Below are 21,706 nucleotides of genomic sequence, written 5' to 3'. Positions count from 1 at the left end.
AAATGGACCAATATGGCAAGGCCATGATGATCCACTTGGTAAAATAAATCCGCTTGGCATCTTTCTTGGCCTTAAGACAACAATTTTGATGGCTATAGATCCAAACGGGACACACACAAAAAAAAGAAAAAAAAAGAATTTCCACTTACCCATCAGAAGCAGAAACAGACTCCACCGCATCTTTAATCTGCCACATAATGAAAACATCTTTTCTTTAATACACAGTAAAAAGATGACAACATTTTGAATGTAAAACGTGTCGTTTTAGTGTGTGTGTAGAGAAATGTATTTACATTCATATAGAACTTGCACTTAAAATGCTGGAAGTCACTGTTTTGTTTGATACTGTGTTTGGATGTGTTTCTCGAGGAACTGTATGAAAACACGTTTTAGTTCTTTTAACATTCAAATAAAATGATCTGTTGAATTAATCTGATAAACCACATCTCTAATTGAGAAAATCGTACCTTAAACTCAGGTTAAGAAAATTAAACCTCTAATACAACAGCTGGTAAATGATCTGAAACACATTCGGTACTATATAATATTTTATGATGCATAGAGTTTATTATTTTTAGCTTCTCTTTAATATCATAGTGTTTATTCTTCGTATTTCTAATTGTGTACAGTGACGCTGGTATCTCATTGTTAATTCATGAAGCTTTTATCAGTCTGTTGCTGCTTTTGCCATTAGCCTGTCACATTTATCCAACAAATACAAGGTTTTTAAGAAATAGCAACATCTAATCATGAATGAAACCCTCATCAGTTGAGCCTATACTGTATAACGTTTAACCTAGAAGTGTATTAAGTGCTACCCAGGAACCAAGAAAAACCAGACAGTATGTATAAAATGACCCATTTATTACTAAATACCTCACAAGTCCCCAAAAAGCCGTTCCTAGTCTGGTCTGGATGCTCTACTTTAAATTTGTCTGATTATCATTTGAAGCGACAGCTCTGTTTAGGTCATTGATGAGATACTGTGTGATCATTTTGCAGTTCTGTACAGAAAGGTTGGGTTGGATCCCACAATTGTTCTGTGGGATGCAGATCACATTTTGAAGAGAGGACCCAAATGCAGACGTTGGGAGACTAAACTTAACAAAAGCAAGCTGTTTATTAAGGCTGCAATCATAAAAAATACATAACAAAGGTAAACGGCGACTCGGACTTTGACTAAAACCAAGCTATACTGGGAAATCCACTGGTCACCAAATAATAAGCACACTCCATTCAATGTAATGAATTACAAATTTTAAACTTACATCTGGTTAGTGGTTCTATCCTTGGCCGATGTCTGTCGTCGAAGTGTTCAAGTAAATCGGGAAGTAATAACAAACAAAGAGAAGGCTTTATGGAGAGCATGGATGGATTTAAATATTAAAATAGTGCAGTCTTAACCAAATCAGCAGAAGTATCATAACAGAGCCTCACTGATGGCTGTCCAACAAAAAGAAACTGAAAGCATCATTCTGTCTCACCCTTTTTCACTCACAAGCATATAAAATATAATCATTTTCCCCAATAATTGTAAGACTATAATTATTGTTGTCTATTGTTTTTGAACTGACTCCTCATTATGAATATAATAATAATAATTTGTTTTTTATTACCTATTTTTCATTTAAAATGACTTCTGTTATTATTGGATGTCCTCACTTACAGTCTAATGTCTTGGAAATTTCCCACAGATGTTGGAGAATATGATTGTTTTTCAATAACTATCTGAATTAATAGATTATCTTAATTTTAAGGTTGCAGCACACTGAATGTAACCAGAGTCATGCGAGGACACATGAACACATTGTAAATCATCCCGCTGTGGATCATATTTGAATCTTATTTGATTCCCAAAAATATTCTGACCTTGTTTGAGTGACCGCCCATACTTTGTTTTATTGGTTTCTTTTTAAAAATGTGATCACGAGCATTTATATATTATTTGCTTTAAAATATCTCTGATGGCGGCTGCCAGCTGACACAATGAGTGATAATTTTGATATTTTTTTGGCTCGATTAAATGAATTAGGGGTTTTTGAAAATTCATAAAAATGACAGAAAAGTAGAGACTGCGCCTTTGTAGAGCAATCCTCAGGTAACGATCCTGTGACCAGGGTGCAGAATATGAAAGAAAAAAAATACAATGTGCCTTGTGTATTCAATATTTCCAGTTTGATAGTGTAGTATCTGCCCTGTGAGTGTTCAGGTGTGCAGACAGTAGAGGGAGGTAAAGCCAAGTTTAAAAATCAAGGGTTCAGAAAAGGCTTCAAGTCACTGACCAGCTCTACCAGTAAACATCCCATTTTTGGTACCAATATTATTCCTGATCAGTCTTTTCTTGTGTAAATGCATCAGTCTATGATGATTAATGGCTGGCTTTAAATTCTGTGTCACAAAATATATTTATATCTGTTGCCTTTTCCTGGAACAGCTGAGTTGTCATCATTAACATTATAACTCTGCTTTTCCTCCTGCGACACTTCAAAAACATTGCTCAAAGACTAATGTAACCAGAATAGAAACTATTATGAAGTTGTCAGAACAGAAATAGGTATTATGTCTTTAAGGGGACTTTTGTTCTTTCCCAAATTTATTTTAAAGTGTTGGTGGATGTGCTGGAAACATTCCTCAGAGATTTTGGTTCATGCTGATATGACAGCAATGTTGTGCATTCAGAGCTACTCTGCATATCTTCACACATTCTTCACCACAACCCTGCTGCTTACCTGTTTTTTCTTTTTCAGACCGTTCTCTGTGGGAAAATCCCAGCAGCTCCGCAGTTCCTGAAATACCAACTTGCCTGGCACCAAAACCACGCCCCATTCAAAGCAGCTTAAATCATCTTTCTTCCTCATTCTGATGCACAGTTTCAGCTTCAGCAGGTCGTTCTGATCAAGTCTACATGCGTCAATGCACTAAGTTGCTGCCATGTGATTTGATCTCTGGGGTTGAACTATGTGTATAAGATATTTAAAGCATCACAGATTAATAAGATAATAATAAAGAATTTAAGCTACTTCAATTATTGTCAGTTTTGTGTAAGTCAGAAAAACTGTGCATTATAGAAACCCAAACAGGAGACTTTAGTTTTACTTTATCTCTAAGGAGTTACAACAGAAATGAGAAATAGCACCCAAACGTTGCAGTTTCTACTAATCTCCCGTGGTCTTTGCTCCAGTGCCCACTTTCTGAGCTCTACATCGTTTATTGTCTCTGTTAGCTTATGTATTTCCCAATAAATATGCGGTTCGTCACAAACTTGCTCAACAGGCCTTTTGCAGGATTGTATTTCACAATAGCAGGACAAGTTATGTAACATATGATAAACCCTCTCTGACTCTCACTGATAGATCAGTTTTCCCTGCAACCTCATACGTCTATAATTTCTCAAGATTTCTGGGAATTAGTCATAGCTGTAGTTTTTATGTTGTTGAATAAATGTATACTTTTTATATATTTAAATGTATTTACAATTAGAGCTTTTTGTATCTAGTAGAGCTATATGGTTAGATTTTGAAACTTTAAACTATATTGTATTATTTAATTCAGTTTAATTAGTTACTTTTCTGTCTTGGAACAATTGTGATCACATAATTTCCTCAGGGATTAATGACGTGTTCTGATTCTATCTATTTCTATCTGCTGCTTGCAGGAGTAAATTTCTTTCCAAACGCAGTAGAAACCTTGGGTGTCGATCGTAGTTGGTTTGCGCTTTATGTTCCTCGGGGAAGGAAATGCTTCTCCAAATTAGGGCAGCATCATACTCATAACTGCGGTAGCTTCCTGAAATGTTCAAACTGTGCTCACTAATGCTCACTTCATGAAAGAATCTTCACATATTTCCCATTTCATATTCACTTCCTCAGATTTGTTCCATCCTCTTATCTGACAGCCTTCAGATGAAGTCATATGAGAAGGAGAACCCTGCAAAGGTATGAATGAAGGGAAAAAGCTGCATGTCGTAGGGGAGGAGGGGGTTGAAGGTTGGAAAGTCCCTTCAAGCTTCCAATGTTTGTCCGCCGAGCGTGGACAATAAGGCCAGCTAGCCACAACTCATCAGGGAGCAGGAAGCACGGATGACAGAGGGTGGGAGAGTTCAGCAGGAGTCTGCAGCCCCTCCAGGAAGCACCAGCGGGCTCGCACACGTGTTATAGGCTGGCAGAGTGGACTATTAAGACCCAGGAGGAAACAGGTGCCCTCAGCTTCATTGTTTCCTCACCAGCAACCAAGAAAAAACAAAACAAATACTAAAAAAAAAAAAATGGAGGGATAATTTTACTGAGCAGAAGATGTGATTCATGGGTAAAAAGAGTTTCCTAATGGGAGGAAGAAAATCAAAGGAGGTGAAAGGCTGAAGGCGCAGAGAGCCTGAAAATAAGTTGTTTTAGTTATCCAGTTGTTTACACATTCGCCTAACAAGCAACAAGATCTCCAGTTTGATCCCGGGATGAGATATAGATCCCTCTGGGATTGTGTCAGGAAGGGCACTCTACCACATCAAACATGTGGCGCTGCCCCCTGGGCGAGCCATTATGACAAAAGTAGTTTTAGTCATTCAGGGGATGAGTCATATGTATCACCACGGTCTTGGAGGAACATCGTCTCATTTCACTGTGTACTGCACCACTGCACATGGTTGACAATAAAGTCACTTGACCTTGAGTTCTTTAAAATACAATATATACACTATGACACACCAAAGATCACGTTTCCAATTAATATAAAAGTTATTTAATTTAAATTGTACAAAACCATCTTTGTCCAGCAAATTACCTCTCACAAATACAGATTGAGTAATATTACATTTTTATTTGAGTTGTCTTGTTTAAAAGTTTAGCAAACATCATTTGATTTCTTCACTTTTTGTTCAGTATGATACAAAAGTCCTTTGCCTGCTTGGACTGGAAAAGCACATAGTTTTACTTTTTTCTTTAAAGTTACACAGGCGCCGGGCCATCGGGTTAAGATAAATCAAAGTTAAATACACATCAGACAAAGAAGCTTCGGTAACTTGAAACTGAAAAACCCCACGTCTGTTCTAATTTACACCAAATCTGATCACATCTGCTTCACAAAACTTGCTTTATCTTTCCTTCAATCTGCTCACACGCACACATTTCTTTACAATTCAATATGCACACAAATGCACAACACTTGTACGACTTTACCTTTCGCTCCATACCCTGTCCCCTTCTTTACACTTCTTCACAAACCCTCAAGCAAAACATTCTTTAATCGTCTCAATCGTGTATTATTAAAGCACAACCTCACCAAACCTCAACCAACAGCTTTGTAGAAATGACTGTCTCTTACTCCATGTGTAACCTATTTGTATTTTTTCATTCATTTATTGTTTGTTGTTGCCTCTATTCAAGACGAGATGCTAACAATTTTGCAACTGACAAGTGAGTTAATGAGCCAAATTTCACATTCTGACAGATTCAGATCATTGAGGTGCGATTAGTGATCCTCCTCAGCAGGCCTGCAGGATAGGCTGGTAGGGCTCAGTCAGCACTTTGTAGCGGATCTTGGTGTTTGTGACGGCCCCGTGCTTCTGGCGCAGGTGCAGGCGCAGCTGGCTCTTGTGTCGGAAGTGCAGGTCACACTTCTCGCACTGGAAAAACACAGAGCGTTCATTCATTAGACGTCATGAACATGACAGGACAATGCTCTTGATGCTGCGATTACGTGTGCCGCAGGTAGCTTACGCTGTAAGGCTTCTCTCCGGTGTGGATCCGCAGGTGACTCTTCAGCGTCTGCAGGTGGCGGAAGCGGGTGCCGCAGGTGTTGCAGGGGTAAGGCTTCTCCCCAGTGTGAATCAACACGTGGGCCCTGAGGTGGGCAACCTAACACCGGGGCAGACCACACAAACAGGTTGAGAGGTGCAAAATAAAGCATGCAAACATCAAACAAGGCAGGCCTCGAGGAAGAGCTGTAGCCGTCTACACTCGCTCCACATTTTCAAATTTTGCGAGCAACTAGAAGAGTTAACGAGAAACTGGAACTCAACTAGTCTACATGAACCAGTCTGATACTGCTGGAGATAAAGAAAACACACCAGTATCTAGTGTGGCTAACATCTGTGTTATTTCTGAGAAGTCTTTTCACGCAGTCATTTGACCCTCACCTGAACAAACCGTGCCCCGCAGGTGTCACAGCGGTAAGGCTTCTCTCCGGAGTGAATCCGGGAGTGAGTCTTCAGGTTGGCTGGTCGGTTGAACTGAGCTGCACACACGTTACAGCGGTATGGCTTGTCACCTGCAGACCCAGAGGTCATTGTTACATGTTTGTTGTTCACTTCTGAACTGCATGCAGAACAGGAAAGTAAATTTAAACTTTTTTTTTAAGTCTCACTTGAGCAGGCAGGTTTGGGTCCTTGAAGGCTGCCAGAGTAGGAATAGGGCGTGTAGTAGCTTTCACGCTTAACTTGGTGATGATTGAGATGGGCGGCTTCTGGGTGAGAAGAGTGCGATTTCAGGAAAATAGTTAAAAATAAAATTTTATAATAGCACCAGTGGAAGGAGGTTTCAAAAGTGCTGTTTATACCTACCATGTCCCTCCTTGTTAGAGGTGGGCACAGTTGGGTGGTCCTCAGAGGGTGATGGCCTGAGGGGAGGGGCTCGGCCAGAACCCTCGTAGCAGGAGGCCTGCCCCTGTCTGAGGAAGAGAGGGTCAAAGATTTTAGAAACCCTTACAAACTTTCTGTTTTCTCTGTCTTTTCATAGTTGTTATCCAGTTTACCTATCAATCTGACCGGGCACTTCTCCAGACCACGCCTCTGTTGGTGCTTTTGGTGTTGAGTCATCAGTGGGTGATGCTCGATTTTGGTGTTCCTCCATCTCCTCGACTTTCACTGCACTGGCAGCACAGAGAGGGTTGAGGACAATGTACTTGTACTTCTTCCAGTTGCAGGCCTTCGGGTCTGGTGTGGCTTTGGCATCACTCTGGGGAAAACAGACAGAACATCAGTTATACAAGTGCTGCACGAGCTCCCCAAAATCCTACAAATCAAATACTTTTCCTGAGACATACCACAAGGTTTTTGTTGCAGGTCTCAGATGCAGCAGGAGAACTTGGTTGGCAGCTGGAGCGGGTGGGGCTGCTTGGAGACAAAGTCGGGCTGGCCATGAGAGGTGACTCAGGGTCTCCTTTCAGCTCTGTTGACCTGGGCTGACAGCTGGGGAAAGCCCCTGGCTTGAGAGAGCCCCCAGTCACCACAGGGACCCTGCAGGAAAAACAAAGGAAGCGCTGTAATGAGCTAAACCCGTCAAAGGACAAAGGAGCGCAAACCAAAGCACGTCTGGCATTGTGCAAACAACGGCTCAAAGTGATAAACAACTTTGAAAAGTAGGAGCCGCGCAAAAAAAGTCATCCGGGACATCAACTATACATTTAATTATTCAGTTTCACACTAGACCTTCTTACCGGGTTGCTGCTGCTGTTGGCAGTAATCGCAGGGGTCCTTGAGTAGGCAAGTCCCCTCCTTTGGGAGATACAGAGGGTACGGACACCCTGGAGTCCAGCTCCAAGTGGAGGTGTCTGACTGTCCTATTCTCCATGCTGCAAAAGATTGCACATGCAATTTGATCCAGTTTAATACACTATCTCTTCCAAGCTGTGAACAGCACGTGTTCTTTCATGGCCCTCACCAGTGCAGCTGCATGAAATCCCGGCAGGTCTCAGCCACGTGGTCCATCTGCAGGTAGACAGCCACAGCCAACACCCCGGAGACAATGCTCGGTGTCAGAGGGAGGCGGGAGGTGTACATGAAGTCTAGCAGCAGGGAGACGCTGGAGGGGTCCAGTGTGGTGGGGAGAGACACAGTCATGAGCTGCTCCCCGCTCCCACCACGCCCCTGTAGCAATGCACGGCGTGAATACAGCGAGTAGAAGAAACCACTGAGAAGAGAGGAGAAAGCAAAAACAACTTAAAGTAAGTCATGCAGTTCTCGTATAAAAAACTATCTGCAGTGCTTTTAAGGGAAGAAATGGGGAGAAAGGGAGTGGGAAGAAAAAAACAATGGATGTACTAAGTGGAAAGAAACAGGAGCTTATGATGAACGAAACAAAATTAGAAAGACAAAAACAACTATGAGTCAGGCATAGAAAGAGGTGCGAGATGTACCACTCGGATTACTTTTGCAGTAGAAGAAGATTAAAGAAGTGTCTGTGAAGGTTCTCAGTCAGATTAAAGAAGACATTGCTCCTAAATTCTGACCACAAAAGAACTGGTTTGTCCACCAACCTGCAGGCCACGAGCACAGCACAGTGTGCCTGCAGGTGCACGTTGCCAACGATCAGGGTGGTGTCAGTCAGGATGCTCCGATGTCGGAGTTCATTCAGGTTCAGCAGCACATCATTGGAGTGGCGAGTGAACTCCTTCACATATCCTTCAGCTGGGGCCGTAGCCCTCATGCTCTGCCCTCTGTCGGCCCAATATCCCTCCAGAGCTTCCATCGTGCTCATCTGAATCTTTAAGGCATTATAAGTAAAACAATGAGGCATTGTACATAATTTTCATGATTTTTTTAATGATTGCACCAATATCCTTTCTATGTAAGATGCATAACAGACACTTACCTGTGTGTAACTGAAAGAATAAATATACTGGAGTGTCCCAGACACATCCGTTAGGTGAGACCAGCTCCCTACTCGTACCTTTGAGTGGGGAAAAAAGAAATACTAATTTAATCCCATTTGCATATTCAACTTTACAGTGTTACGTTTTTAAATCGACATGAATATGAATCAAACAGCAGCAGCGTGCACTTTTAAAAACTAAGAGTTTACCAGAATTTTCTGTAGATAAATCACCTATTTAGTGTACTTCAAGGGTTGTTTAAAGAAGATTAAGATTATTAACAGTTCTACATAAAAATAAAAAAGTTAATCTAAGAAAGCGACAGTTAGGCAAATCATTTTTAAAAAAGCGAAACAATCAGTATTTCCACCTTACCCCGACCAGCAGGGACGAGAATTAGCGTGCACTGCACTGACGTCAAACCCCTTTGGCTCAGTGTTCAGTCCACGGTCAAAGATGTGGAGCAAAGGGATCACGCTTGCTCTGAGCAACACTGTGAGGAGAGGTTGAAGGGAGGGAGCTCTTTATAATATCATTCAGGAAGCCCCCTTACAACCAGGGCAGCTCATTTCCTCTTTCCTCAATGGGCCCACGCGCACACTGGAAGCAACGCAGGAAAAAGCCCTGCATGGCTCAGGCTCCAGGCTCTAAGTATTTTTAGTGGTCTATTAGTTTTTCTAAACTCCCCCCTAGGTCTGTATAAACTAATAGCAGGAAAAGCATCGTGTGTTTTTGTGCCATGTTAAAAAAATATGTGTAAGGACCTTTGGGGACATGCAGTACGTGTCTGACTATCCAGGGGTAAGCCAGAGAACATCCCCCACCAACGCTTTCCTGCCCTTCACCTCTCTCCTGGACAGAGGAAACTGCTTGACAGGAAGCTGGAGCACCAACTTATTGTTGAATAAACAAGTTATGCTTTCACCTTTTTAAAGGGTGATTTTTTAAACATTTTTACAAATTCTGCTAATAATTTTATGCGCAAGCTCTCATAACCTATGATGATGCCCATCATTTATAATAAATACTCCCATTCAAATACAAACTGTCATTGTTGAGTCAACCAGGTCAGTATAATGGGCATTTATAAGTACTTCACAACACTATCCGGAAGCTTCTGGCTTGATGCCTCAGAGCAAAGGCTACGTGTTATGAGGACCAAAAGGAAGGAAGCGAGACAAAATTGATCATTATAAATGGGAGACACCTTCTCCACACTGAAAAACAACCCCTACCCAACCCTGACTGAGAGAAATGCAGCCGACAGATGTGCAGGAACTTCCTCACACATACACACAAACATGCACAAACTTATTATGCATCCTGCAAAGCTGCTCAGAGACGTGGATAAAAAAAACGCCCCCGCAGGACATCCGTCAATAATAAAGCAAGCAGGAGATAAGGGAAGAGATATGGAGACCTGGGTTGGGGGCTGGGAGGTGTTAATGAAGTGAGGGGACAAAGGCTTTAGAGGTTATGAATATATTTTTTTTTAAAATGATTAGCGGAAAGCTGCCCCATCTTTAGCACAGCCTCAGGTTCACAGAGAATCACACACAGTACAGTTAACTGAGTCACAGTGAACTATGAACTGTGTTTCCTCCACATCAGAGCATTTTACAGGAGACTATGAGGAAGGTGAAGAAAAAAATCTTCAAGGTTGACTTCTTAGAAGTGCTCTGATTCAGCTATACTGTGTAATGTTGAGGTGAAGCTTGGAAATGTTCCTCTAAAATGAAAAACAAATGTAGGATTCAGTGCACGATGAGATCTGCAAGAGAAACAAAATACTGCTCAAACTTAAATGATTACTTTTGATGAATTTAAAGGGACTCAGTTAACTAGACTACATGTTCTCAGAGTTTTGCAGGCTTGATATGTCTTAAAGGGGAAAACATTTAACAAGAATTTATTTAATAGTAATAAAGATTATTAGGCATAGAGTTTACAGAGTTTTTGTTACACTGTTACACAGTTTGATACAGCACAGCGTACTCTAAACACTGCATGCTCTATATATTGCGTATATTTATGCCCTATATGTTGTACTGTGCCCCATACACCGCATTGTGCCCCATATAACACACTATGGCCCATGCACTGCACCACACTCCTTGTGATAGAAATTGCAGATGTTTTCCTTACTGAAGTGCAAATTATTAAATAAAACAAATTTATACAGCTGTGATCCTCAATACCCGTTTAACTCAATATAAGTAAGCAAACTAAAGAGGTTAAGTCGAATGCACATATTTATATTAAGTAAAAACGTAGTTTTTTATTTCCAGTGATGACTTTACTGCATATTATGTGGGAGTTTCCAGTGATAATGTAGATGGCAATAAAAGGACACAGATAAGTATGGATATTTTGTTTTGTACTTTTTTAGCATGCTGTTTTACAATTTATTACTTTGCAACTCTTTTGGATATAAGTCTGAAATCACTGGGAGTCCCACTGTGAGAACCACTGAATAAATGCATTAGTATATCCAATGAAAGTTCAAATAATTAGCTTTTTCAGGTTTGATAAGCCTTTAATAAAATATTTTCCCTACAATTCAGTGTCTAAAAGATGATTTCAAAATCAAACGCAAACCCATTTTCATATGAATCCTTTGAAAAGGTGAATCGGAAGTAAGATGTTTGCATGGGAGGTTGAGTGTTTGTGTGTGCTCTTGTGCTTTTATTTGTTTGGATGGAGCTCAGATCAATTGTGTGCTTTGAAAAAAAAAAAAAAAGGAAAAACCATAAAGGAACACAACGGTTAAGAAAACAGAGAAGGAGATGTAGGTCTAGGCTACTTCCAGGCATTGTGAGAAGAACGGATGAGGGGGGCGGTTGAGGAAAAGTGAGAACATTACTAAACGGGTTCACCAATGGCCGGAAGCCATTGAGTCTGTCCCGCTGGCAAGACTGGGCAACGCTCATTGTGACTTCCTGCATCTTGCCCCATCTGTCAATGCCCATCAGCGACCCACTGGCCCTGTTTTGATAAAATGCAGAGTTGTTAATATTTAACATCAAAATAAAGTCCCAAATGGACCTTCTGCACTTCTCAAATGAAGAGCTTCCCCTTGTTTTGTGATTTCCTGGTTGCCTGGACAGGACCATATTGTTTATCTGATAATGTATGGACTGAAGCCATGCTTTGACTTCAAATCCACCAGTTGGTGCCAAAGTGTTGATAACTCCTGTAACAATAACAGAGATCAACCCAAACTGCCTGTGATTACAGAGCTCTATGGCCATATAAGGGCAAACAGCACAGAGCTAGAGGAGGAGGAGCGGGACAAGGAAGCAGGGAGATCCCAGCGAGCAGCTCTGGTTGTTTGTCCGCTTATTGGCAGAGATAGAGTGGGAAATGAAAAATAAATCATATGAAACCCTTCCTTTGAAGCAGTGCCTTGAGGAAAGAGCCATGTGCCTCCAACACTGTGCTGGGTGGAGTATGAGGAGGAAGAGGGGGAGCGAAGGGAGATGGGCAGCTGACCCAAATCTCATGATTTGATGAAGCTTGATAGAACTAGTACTTGACCTCCATATTAACGGCTGTGTGTGTGTCTGTGTGTGTATGTGTGGTGGAAAAGAAGCAAGTGAATATGTAGAATAAATAGAATACATTGGAATAAATAGTATAATTGTCTTTTCAATTCAGTTCAATTTTATTTATACAATGCTACATCATAGCAACAGTTGCCTCAAGGTGCTGTATATTATAAAGTAAAGACCGTACAATAATACAAAAATACAATGTTTAATTGCCTTTTTTGTTGACAATAGACAATCCAATCTGCATGAGTGGTATCGTTCAGATGGAACCAATCCAAGGGCTTAGTATCAGTGGTAAGTTGGCAAACATGGCATCAGAGCTATGTTTGCCAAAGAGGTGCTTCCTCAGAGTGAACTAGTGGCTAGCCTGACACTCTGAAACACTTTGAGACTAGATCATTTGTTTCCAAAGTGTTATTGTGCACACCACCATCAGAAGCTCGATAACAAGATCAAGTTTTTTTCAGTGAGAGATGAAGACGCAGCCTCGGTGCAAATGATTTGTTTCAAAAAAGATTTTTAAAAAGTGCAATGCTTAAGCGAGAAAAAGTTGCTCTAGAAGGAGGTTGCCTAAGAGTGAAATCAAACGAGGAAAAGCAAGAGTCATCGAACAAGGTCATACGGTGGCTATTTACAGCGGCTACCTGGGAAAAAAGTTCCTGTTTACTGATTAATCCAAGTTTGGCATTTGTGACAGTGACAGAAGTGTGCAGATAAACAAGAGACAGAATGAAACTGTAATGTATTAGACCCAAAATGAAACATAGTGCTAATCAAGTCTGGAGCTGGACACCAGTACTGAATCACCTTCACCCTATCCTACTCTCTTCACCCAACTCTATGTTGACAGTTCTCGTGCTGCAGCACGATAACGAGCCCACACGCAAAACAAAGGCAAATGAGTGCTGAACGTCACGGTCTTTGGTCCACACACACGATCATGTTGAGATAACAACATCGGGTATCAGGTTTTGCCCAAACCTGTCAGCACAAGCGCTGCTATTAAACCATAAAATGATTGTTTCATGTTTATGAGGGACAAAAAAACTTTGTTGTGCACAGGAAAAACTACCCGAAATGATAATACAATATCGGCTTAATTGTGCCATTTTTTTAACCCACTTTCCCCAACTTTCTGTGTTTTCTTTAGCTGGATGATTGAGCATGTCAAGACATTTTGGTTTGTATAATTTTTACCATAGTCACCTTTTTGGGGAATTCTGGTCATATTATTTTGTAGTAATCTACTGAGCTTCTCTGTTTTACTAAAGCTGGCCTGTTATAGCTGGTGGTAATGTTTCGGGTGCTGAAACACATGACTTTCCCACCTTGTCCAAAGGGAAGCAGAGCTCAGACTTGATATAATCCATATACTGGTGTAATTACACATGTGGGGTTATTCTGTTCAAATTTAGCAGTCTGGTATCTGTGTTATGTTGGAGTTTTGAGTGTATTCTTTGGGGGGGGGGGGGGGGGGGACCAGCCTAGATGGACGGACCCCCCACGTCTCCGTGCGCGCGCACGTACACGCGCGCAGCAACGACGTCACACGGTGGGAATGCAGTGAGGATCTGCGGCCGCCGCTGCTGCTGCTAAAGGCCTCTGGATCCGGGACAAAGTAGGTTAGCCACGCCGAAGCAGAAGGAAAGTTTCTCCGGGACAACTTTCCCCGGCCTGGGAGCGCTTGGATGGAGGCGTAGGTCGTGTTGGTGTGGCTCATTTCACACGGTATGTGTCGTGGTGCGTTTTGGCTGGCTGCTTTGTTTCCTGTTCGGCTGAAGTTAGCCCGAGGGAGAGGCACGAGCTTTGCTCGAGTTCAAAACAGGCTAGCAAACAAGTAAACAAGGCTGTTACTAAAGTTAATCACGGCCGGTTAGCCCCGGTTTGGAGCGCTTAAAATGCTGTGTGATTTCACATGTGTGGGGTACGGAGGACAGTTTTGGACGAGCAGCTGAGCAGTTTGTCTTTCACGAGAGAAGAAAAATGTTAGTGAGCGCAAAAAAGCAGAACAAACATGTCGCTCGTGTATCTGTGATGCGCCTGCTTGTTTCCTCACTATCCTGCTGTGTTTCTGGATTTTTAGATGACACCGAAGGAGAGAGGAGGCTCTCTGTAACGGTACTGTGAAAGGTAGGAGACGATCTGATGCCGTTCGTGTTATATAGCACAAAATAAAATGTATACATATTTACAAAAAATGTTTCCCGGTATGACTTCAGTCATTTTGTCTTCCTCTTACTCCGTTTAGCACAGATCGCCACCTTTTCAGGCGACACTGTGTCAGATGAGTTAACGCAAACAGAGCAGCGAGCTTCAGAATAAAAGCGTAAATGTTACAAAATAACGACCTGTTATTAAAATCAGAAATAAATAACAGATTAAATTAAAATTTAATCTGTTATTCTTTTAATATTGTGTGTTACTAAAGTGCTTCCAGTGCATTTCATTTCGATTTTCCAAAAATCCCGGATGTCCTGTGCCTCTGTTCCCGTTTCCTTCACGCTTCTTGCTGCAGTCAGCATCAACTTTGACATTTCACGGGTTGCTGCGCCTCCCGTACAGCCCAGCCCAGCTCACACACTTAGCTTTGTGTTTCACTCCCCACGAAGAGGTAACAAGACGGTCTAAGTGATATAACAGATGGGATTAATTTCCTGTTCTGGATCCTGGGATTTGAGTGTGTGCTCATCCGGATTCAGACAGGGGGTGTTAAAACGGGTGGTCAGTGGAGGTGTTGGGTCACTCTTTCTTCCACGTGGTCAGTGTGTATTATCATGTAAAGTCCACCCTGTGTGGTTTATTGATAAATGACTCCAAATCTTAATATAATGAAGGGGGAGAGGGGGAAAAGCTTAAATCTAATGTTTGGGAATTGTTTTTCTGTGTGACTACCTCATCTTCTCATCCGTCAGTATAATCCTCTTATGATGGCCACACGACCCACATACAATCAGTCTGAGTGGGCTATTAATTTCTCCACTCTGACAGTACGTAGCTGTGATTCGCTGTGCCTCTCAGTCCATTTTAGCTTTGCGTCCATAGCTTGCATTCATATGTGCTTGCTCTTGTTTTATGTTGTCTGTAAAGTTTGATGAGTCAGCTATATTTGTATTCTGTAAAATGATGAAAGCGCAGACACCAAAGTGATGGCCTGAAATCTGTCTGGCCTCAGTGTTATTGCAGTCATATTTGCTCAAAAATACACAATACAGATAACAGTAAAACATGCCAGATGTTTTTTTTTTCTTATGTAACAGGAGCGGCTTTACGCCCCTCACGTGCAAGTCGGCACTTTTTCAGCTCAGCTGTGAGCTTGTCCTGAGAATACATAGTATATTGTTATGAGCCAGGTGTTTATGCGTATACAGATGCATATCACGGTACAACATTTCCTGCCGTGTTTTTCTCCCAGCTTCATTTGGAAATAAATGATACTGGTGTGTAAACATGAAAAGACAATAACTATTGTGGCGGATAAGCAGACGAGGGGTAGCTGCAGATTTGCACCTGTTTATGTCACTGTACATCTGTGTGTGTGTGTGAACGGGTGTGCTGGCGATCTTTTCCGTCACCGTTTGTGTCGTGAAACGCACAAAAACACACTCGCACATGTTTTCAGGCGTGTGCGATCCTGCTGGAAATCCCCGAGCCCTGCAGTCCAGCTTCTCTCTTCCTGCTCTTCAACCAGAAGCCCATTGTTCAAGCCGTGTGTGCCCGTTGCCATAGGAAACAAAGTCTGAAGCATCCCTTAGTTTCCATTGGTTACCTCCGGCATAAATGCGCAAAACAGCCACAGCTGAGCTCAAATACACAAATTAAGCCTAAAAGCATGAAAAATAAACCAGGAGGTTAAAGTCAATTTTCTTATTATTGTTACAGGTTAAAAGCACGTATCAGTCATATTGTATTAATGAACTTTTATGTACAGAAAAATGTGACATAAATGTTCGCATCACCTCAGACACCTGCCATGTCCGGTCCCACCTGGCTGCCACCGAGGACTCTGGACAGCCCAGAGCGAGCCGCCCCCCAGATGTCCCACTCTGCTGGTGGAGCAATCTATCGAGCCCCTATGAAGAAGGGCACGCCCGATTTCAGACCAAAATATGGTCCTTACGATCAGAATGGAGGAGGAGGAGGGATGGCCAACAGGTACATGGCAACTGGGCCCACAGGTAAGAAGGCTACTCGGCACGCGCTGTATCGTCCTGAAAGCATCTGAAACTCAACTCACCGATGTTTTTATGTTATAATCAGGAGAAAGGAGCTGTAAAATCATAAATTCTATAAACTCTGCATGATATCCATCCTCTGCTACTGATGTGCAGATGTTAGGCTGAATAATGATCCCTTCCTGTAGCAGTTATATTTAGGAAGGCTCTAGCAGTCACAAATAAAGTTTGTTTACCGAAGTCTTTTTAGTATTAAATGTCAAAAACTTGCTTTTTAAATTTGTAAAAGTTTCTGCTGACCTCTGAAATACACCGAGTGTGTGGCTGTGACCCTGCTTTCTTCTATCCTTTTTACATGGTGTCATATCACATCGTCAGAGTTTTAGAAGCGGAGATTGTGGTCGAAGCAAGGTCTTTTATTTTGAAAATTGACCAGATTCTTTATCCTGTTCCTGTGTCTGACGTCTTTCTCCCAGCAATGTCCTTTTTTTTTCTTTTCTTTCCCCAACTGATCGTAGAAGATGGCTGTCCCTCCCTGAGCCTGGCTCTGACGGAGGTTGCTTCCTGTTAAAAGGACGTTTTTCCTTCCCACTGTCGCCAGTTGCTTCCTCATTAGGGGTTTGATTGTAGGGTCTTTACCTTAAAGAATGAAGTGCCTTGAGGTGACTCCTCCCTGTATCTTTTGCCTCCATTTAAAAAAAGTAAGCCGTGGTATTCTTAAGTGATACAGAGGAGAGATCCACTGGGGACACTCCTGAAACACTGGTGTATTTCAGGGGTAAAACAATGAGAATATTTAGAAGTAAGTGACTAAAAGTCTGATAGAAACAAATCGGATGTGGCTATGCTGGAATACTGACTCTTCACTTTTTTGATTTTTGTTTAATTGGAAACAGATTCAGGCCTGTAGCGTTTCTTACTCGTATTAGAATCATGACTGAAAGATCTCTCGTGGTTAACGTGGGTAGAACGAGTGTTTCAGCAACCAGCGATGCATCGCATGAATGTCAGAGCGAATCTCTTTAGTGAAGATCTGCTTTGTGATGTTGTGCTTTAAAAAGACGGTTTTGGATTCATTTCCAATATCTGTTCTCTAAAACATTAGGTGGACCCATGCATCATTCATCTGGTGATCACTATTACCCGTCTCCACACGGTCCTAAAGAAGACCGCAGTTGGAGCCCTCACATGGACAGCTACGAGATGATGGTGAGTGGACATGTCAGTAGCTTTGCCTACAAGAAACTAAAGATTTGAAGGGTTTCAGAACCAGCTGACAGGTTTCTTATGCTGTTCTGGTGTTAGCATCGTGGCCCAGAGAAGCCAGCAAACTACCACTCCAAAATCGATGCTGAAATTGACTCCCTCACCAGTATGTTGGCTGATCTGGACAGCCACCCGCAGGACTCCAGCACTCAAGTACGGCAAGCTTGATTAGCTCAAAATGATTAACATGTACTTAATTGATAAATTAAACAATGAATAATGTTGATATCTCTCTTTATTTGCCTGTTTATTAATTCTCCGCCTCCCCACAGCTCTATGACAACGTGCCTTACAACAAATACCTCTCAGCGGATCACTACAAGCCTGCACACCAGAGCGCTGCCCCTCCTCAGGGTCGCCCATCCATGAGCTACAACCCTCATCCCCAGAGCCAATACCACCCAGCACCTCCCTACCCCAATGAGCATCAGACACCTCAGTACTCCACCTCCCACCAGCAGGACTACTACACCACTTCTACCCCTAAACCTTACCCTCAGCCCGTCCCAGCCTCCTACACCACAGCGTCCACTCCTACGGGCCCCAGGTTCAGCGTCCAGGTCAAGACAGCGCAGCCAGTCACCTACTCTCAGACAGGGAGGCAGGCTGAACAGGCATACACTCCGCCTCCTCCTCGCCAGCACGTGTCACGACCCCCGCCCCAGACTCAAACTGCTCCCCAGGGCTGGTACCCTCCACATCCCGGCTCACAGGTTCAGGAGATGCACTCTGAGGGAGGGTATAAGGGGAGCGGCTCAGGGTCTGGAGGAAGAGTTAACCAGCTTCCTGTGTCTAAGAGAGCGATGGAAAATAATCAGAGTGGGTCGGGAGCCGCACAGGGTCCAGGTTATCAGTCGAGCAAGGTAGAAACGCAACTTCTATTTTGTTCATACAACAAACACAAATTGATTTGTGGTCCAGGTGTTCTGAAAAATCAAATAAACTTTGTGTGATTCATGTGTCCTCTTTCCTCCAGCAGGGGGCAGCAACGCCCAGGCCTGAGGAAGAGCTAGATCGGCTCACCAAGAAGCTGGTGTATGATATGAACCACCCGCCTGCTGAGGACTATTTTGGTATCAGTTGTTACTAGTGGCACATCACAGGAATAAATCTAAAAATAGTTTAAGAGGAAAGCTCATCTTAATGACTTTTTTCTTGTCCGTTTCCATGCCGACCTTCAGGTCGCTGCGCCCGCTGCGGAGACAACGTGGTCGGCGATGGCAGCGGCTGCATCGCCATGGAGCAGGTTTTCCACGTGGAGTGTTTCACGTGTATCACCTGCCACGCACGTCTGCGAGGGCAACCCTTCTACGCTCTCGACAAGAAGAGTTACTGCGAGAGCTGTTACATCGTACGTGAATGAGCTGTTTTCATATTTCCTCAAACCGGAGAGATTTGCTCTCCCTCGTCTTTCAGTGGTCCTCTCTCAACCCTGTTTTTATTTCCATCTGTTTTTCTTAAGAGCACACTAGAGCGCTGCTCAAAGTGCTCCAAACCCATTCTGGACCGCATCCTGCGAGCCATGGGGAAAGCCTACCACCCTCGCTGCTTCACGTGTGTCATTTGTAACTGCTGTTTGGACGGCGTGCCCTTCACAGTGGACGCCACGTCTCAGATACACTGCATAGAGGACTTTCACAGGTAATCGCTGAACTGTGCGAGCTAAACGGCGTTTGCAGGCTGCGACTCTGCACTGAGGCCGAGACAGAGGTGCTTAAACTAACTCTGAGCTTGGATGGTTGTTGTGTCTGACAGGAAGTACGCGCCGCGCTGCTCGGTGTGTGGGGAGCCCATCATGCCCGAGCCGGGGCAGGAGGAGACCGTCAGGATTGTAGCCCTGGACCGCAGCTTCCATGTTAATTGTTACGTTTGTGAGGTGAGCTTTCCCAATCAAGCAGATCTCTTGGCATATATCGAGGAAAAGCTTTATGAATTCCCTTTTTTCTGAGAATAAATTATTTAAAAATAAGAGGAAAAGGGATCAGTTTCAGGGAAATAGAGTAACAGCCTCAATGCCGGCGCCTTTCCAAGGCAGAAGAAAGCCTGGTTACATTAAACATTACATATAATTAACACAGTGAACTCTCTTGTGAGAATAAAGTAGTCAATAAACATCAGCATGGAGTTGCTAATCTCTAAACTGCAGGTTTAGGTGGAAACAGCTCAGTGTGTTGACATAAATCAATCGCAGTAATCTGGGGAATCTAAATGTGGACTTGCTGATCAAAGTGTGAAGTTCATCATAGCTGACGAAGAGTTCAAAACACAAAACTCGGCAGTCCTTGTGAGCGTTTATCTGAAGTGACCCGAGTGCCTCTTTTCGTCAGGAATGTGGTCTCCTGCTGTCGTCTGAAGGCGACGGTCGAGGCTGTTACCCGCTGGACGGCCACATCCTGTGCAAGAGCTGCAGCGCACGCCGCATCCAGGACCTCTCGGCCAAAATCTCCACCGACTGCTAACAAATCTCTACCTGAACCTCTTCGCTCCCGGCCTCACAGATCCACGGACAGCCGGCACATTATTGATAGCAGCTTGTTCACTCACAGTGTCGGTAGAAAATCGTTACTTTTACTTCCTCCTCACTGGTGTTCGGCATCTCCCGCTTCGTTTCCTTTACTCTTTGGTACATCGTTTGTAATGTTTAGCTCAGCGTTTGTACGACAGTGGCCTGACCTGCAGGCAGCTTGGGCTCCACTTCATCATTCATCCACTCCGGTACTGCCCACATATTCCTTGCACATGTCATTTTATTTTATTGTTAACACTTTCAAAGACAATGAAAGCACACACGGACGTTACAGATTTCAACCTGAAAATAAGGATTTTTTTCCAGATAAGGGACACGCGTGATAATCAGGATTATGGTTTGTCTGAACCAGGCTAGAGAGTAGGCAGCGTTATTAAAAGCACACAAAATCAACTGTGATTGTACATAACAGGTGGGTTTGAGTGAATCTGCTGCGGGTTGTTGTGGAACGCGTGTAGCCTGTAGTGCAGTGCGGTGACGTAGCCTGATAGAGCAGGAAATGTAGACGATAAGAATGTGTAGCAGTTTGACAGCCAACAGCTTATTTTTCTTTAGAACGAGATTTGTTAGGACAGATTCTTTGTCACGCTTCTCAGCATTACAGCATCATGTTACTAGTCGCTTACTCACAACTTGTAATAAGACTCTTTTCTCTCTTTTTTTTGCCATTTTTGAATGTCTACGAAACACAATCTTTGTTCGATGCTTGTTTGTTTGATACTTGACATGTTACATTGAAAATGACGGTGCAATGAAGTCAAACTCACTTTGTCTAATGGAAAACAGGGTGTGGCTCACTTACGAGGCATCCTGGTGTGCAAAAGCTCAAAGCCTCTTGTAAAGAGTTTGTTTAATGTGCCATTTGGGGAAACGTTAAAAAGGAAAAAAGCATTTAAAAGTGATAATCTGTTTAAAGGGGCAGATGACTTATGGATTATCGTTAGCAAAACTTGTGTTTCTCGTTTGGTGTGAAGGCACCGTTAGGGGGTAATGAGTGCTGAATTTAAAGGGGGACCTGTTGTGCTGTAATTTTGAACTCAAGTAGAGCAGCTTTGCAATGATTCAGTCTGAAATAATCAAAAAGTTGCTGTCTCTGTCTGAGCTGTTTTGCACCTCCCCTTCTTTTAAAACCAGCTCTCTTCTGATTGGCTGCCCCTCACAAACAAATGGTTAGACCAGCAAGTGGCTTATGTGCTTATGATTAAGCCTACTCTATGACATCACCTACAGTTTAGCACAGTAATTGGAAATAAAGAAGTAAAGAAAAGCATGATAGGGTCCCCTTTCTTTTAAGGTGATGACTTTGTTTATCCCCCTTAAATGGATTTTTTTTGTTTTCGATTACAAGTCTTCATTTATGGAGGCAAAGTAGTCATACTCTGAGCCTTTGGAGCTGCAGTATTTGTTATAACTGTGTTTAACCTCTTGTCTCTCCGTCCGCATTTTGTACGTGTTTAACTTAAAGGGCTAGAAATGTGAAAGCCTTACCTCAAGGATGTCATTCAGCTCCATAACTGTCCTGGTTTGAAACTGTTTTTGTGTTTGTGTGTTTCTGTGAATTCTGCTTTTGTTTCGGTGACACAACACGATCACTTTAAAACGCTCCA

General features: G+C 42.8%; 3 protein-coding genes across 7 annotated transcripts in view; 1 reads left to right on the top strand and 2 right to left on the bottom strand.

Annotated features, from left to right (window-relative positions):
* Positions 1-1,302, bottom strand: part of LOC102301707 (putative C-type lectin domain family 20 member A) — an 11,735-nt gene extending 10,433 nt beyond the window's left edge. The window contains exons 1-2 of the mRNA XM_042213474.1: positions 1,269-1,302; positions 150-187 (exon numbers count right to left, since the gene is read on the bottom strand). Coding sequence (XP_042069408.1) covers positions 150-180 — 31 coding nt within the window. The 5' untranslated portion in view covers positions 181-187; positions 1,269-1,302. The remainder of the gene's footprint in view (positions 1-149; positions 188-1,268) is intronic.
* A 3,495-nt stretch (positions 1,303-4,797) lies between these two features.
* bcl6b (BCL6B transcription repressor) lies at positions 4,798-9,099 on the bottom strand. Of its 2 annotated transcripts, none has more exons than XM_005945263.2 (12): positions 8,959-9,099; positions 8,583-8,660; positions 8,248-8,474; positions 7,653-7,901; positions 7,429-7,563; positions 7,036-7,228; positions 6,745-6,947; positions 6,554-6,660; positions 6,358-6,456; positions 6,131-6,261; positions 5,712-5,849; positions 4,798-5,617 (listed from the first exon to the last, which is right to left on the bottom strand). In XM_005945263.2, exons 3-12 carry the CDS (start codon positions 8,466-8,468, stop codon positions 5,477-5,479), a joined length of 1,617 nt encoding a protein of 538 aa, XP_005945325.1. In that variant the 5' UTR covers positions 8,469-8,474; positions 8,583-8,660; positions 8,959-9,099; the 3' UTR covers positions 4,798-5,476. The 2 variants fall into 2 exon arrangements, with proteins under 2 accessions (XP_005945325.1, XP_005945326.1); XM_005945264.2 differs by having other exon boundaries at positions 6,358-6,453.
* Positions 9,100-13,656: 4,557 nt separating this feature from the next.
* Positions 13,657-21,702, top strand: trip6 (thyroid hormone receptor interactor 6). Of its 4 annotated transcripts, none has more exons than XM_005945262.3 (11): positions 13,657-13,862; positions 14,218-14,264; positions 16,096-16,309; positions 17,412-17,515; positions 17,612-17,725; positions 17,845-18,435; positions 18,552-18,645; positions 18,754-18,923; positions 19,035-19,213; positions 19,328-19,448; positions 19,900-21,702. In XM_005945262.3, the coding sequence occupies exons 3-11, from the start codon at positions 16,105-16,107 to the stop codon at positions 20,029-20,031; spliced, it is 1,710 nt and encodes a 569-aa protein (XP_005945324.1). In that variant the 5' UTR covers positions 13,657-13,862; positions 14,218-14,264; positions 16,096-16,104; the 3' UTR covers positions 20,032-21,702. The 4 variants fall into 4 exon arrangements, with proteins under 4 accessions (XP_005945324.1, XP_014196518.1, XP_014196519.1 ...); XM_014341032.2 differs by having other exon boundaries at positions 13,657-14,119; positions 18,549-18,645; XM_005945261.3 differs by having other exon boundaries at positions 13,658-13,862; positions 18,549-18,645.
* Positions 21,703-21,706: the final 4 nt, after the last annotated feature.

The sequence above is a fragment of the Haplochromis burtoni genome, unplaced genomic scaffold (genome assembly GCF_018398535.1).
Source record: "Haplochromis burtoni strain Fernald_Lab_line unplaced genomic scaffold, NCSU_Asbu1 Contig_445, whole genome shotgun sequence".
Classification (NCBI taxonomy): Eukaryota; Metazoa; Chordata; class Actinopteri; order Cichliformes; family Cichlidae; genus Haplochromis; species Haplochromis burtoni.
Note: the sequence above shows the minus strand (reverse complement) of the source record. Positions and strands in the feature narration are given on the sequence as shown.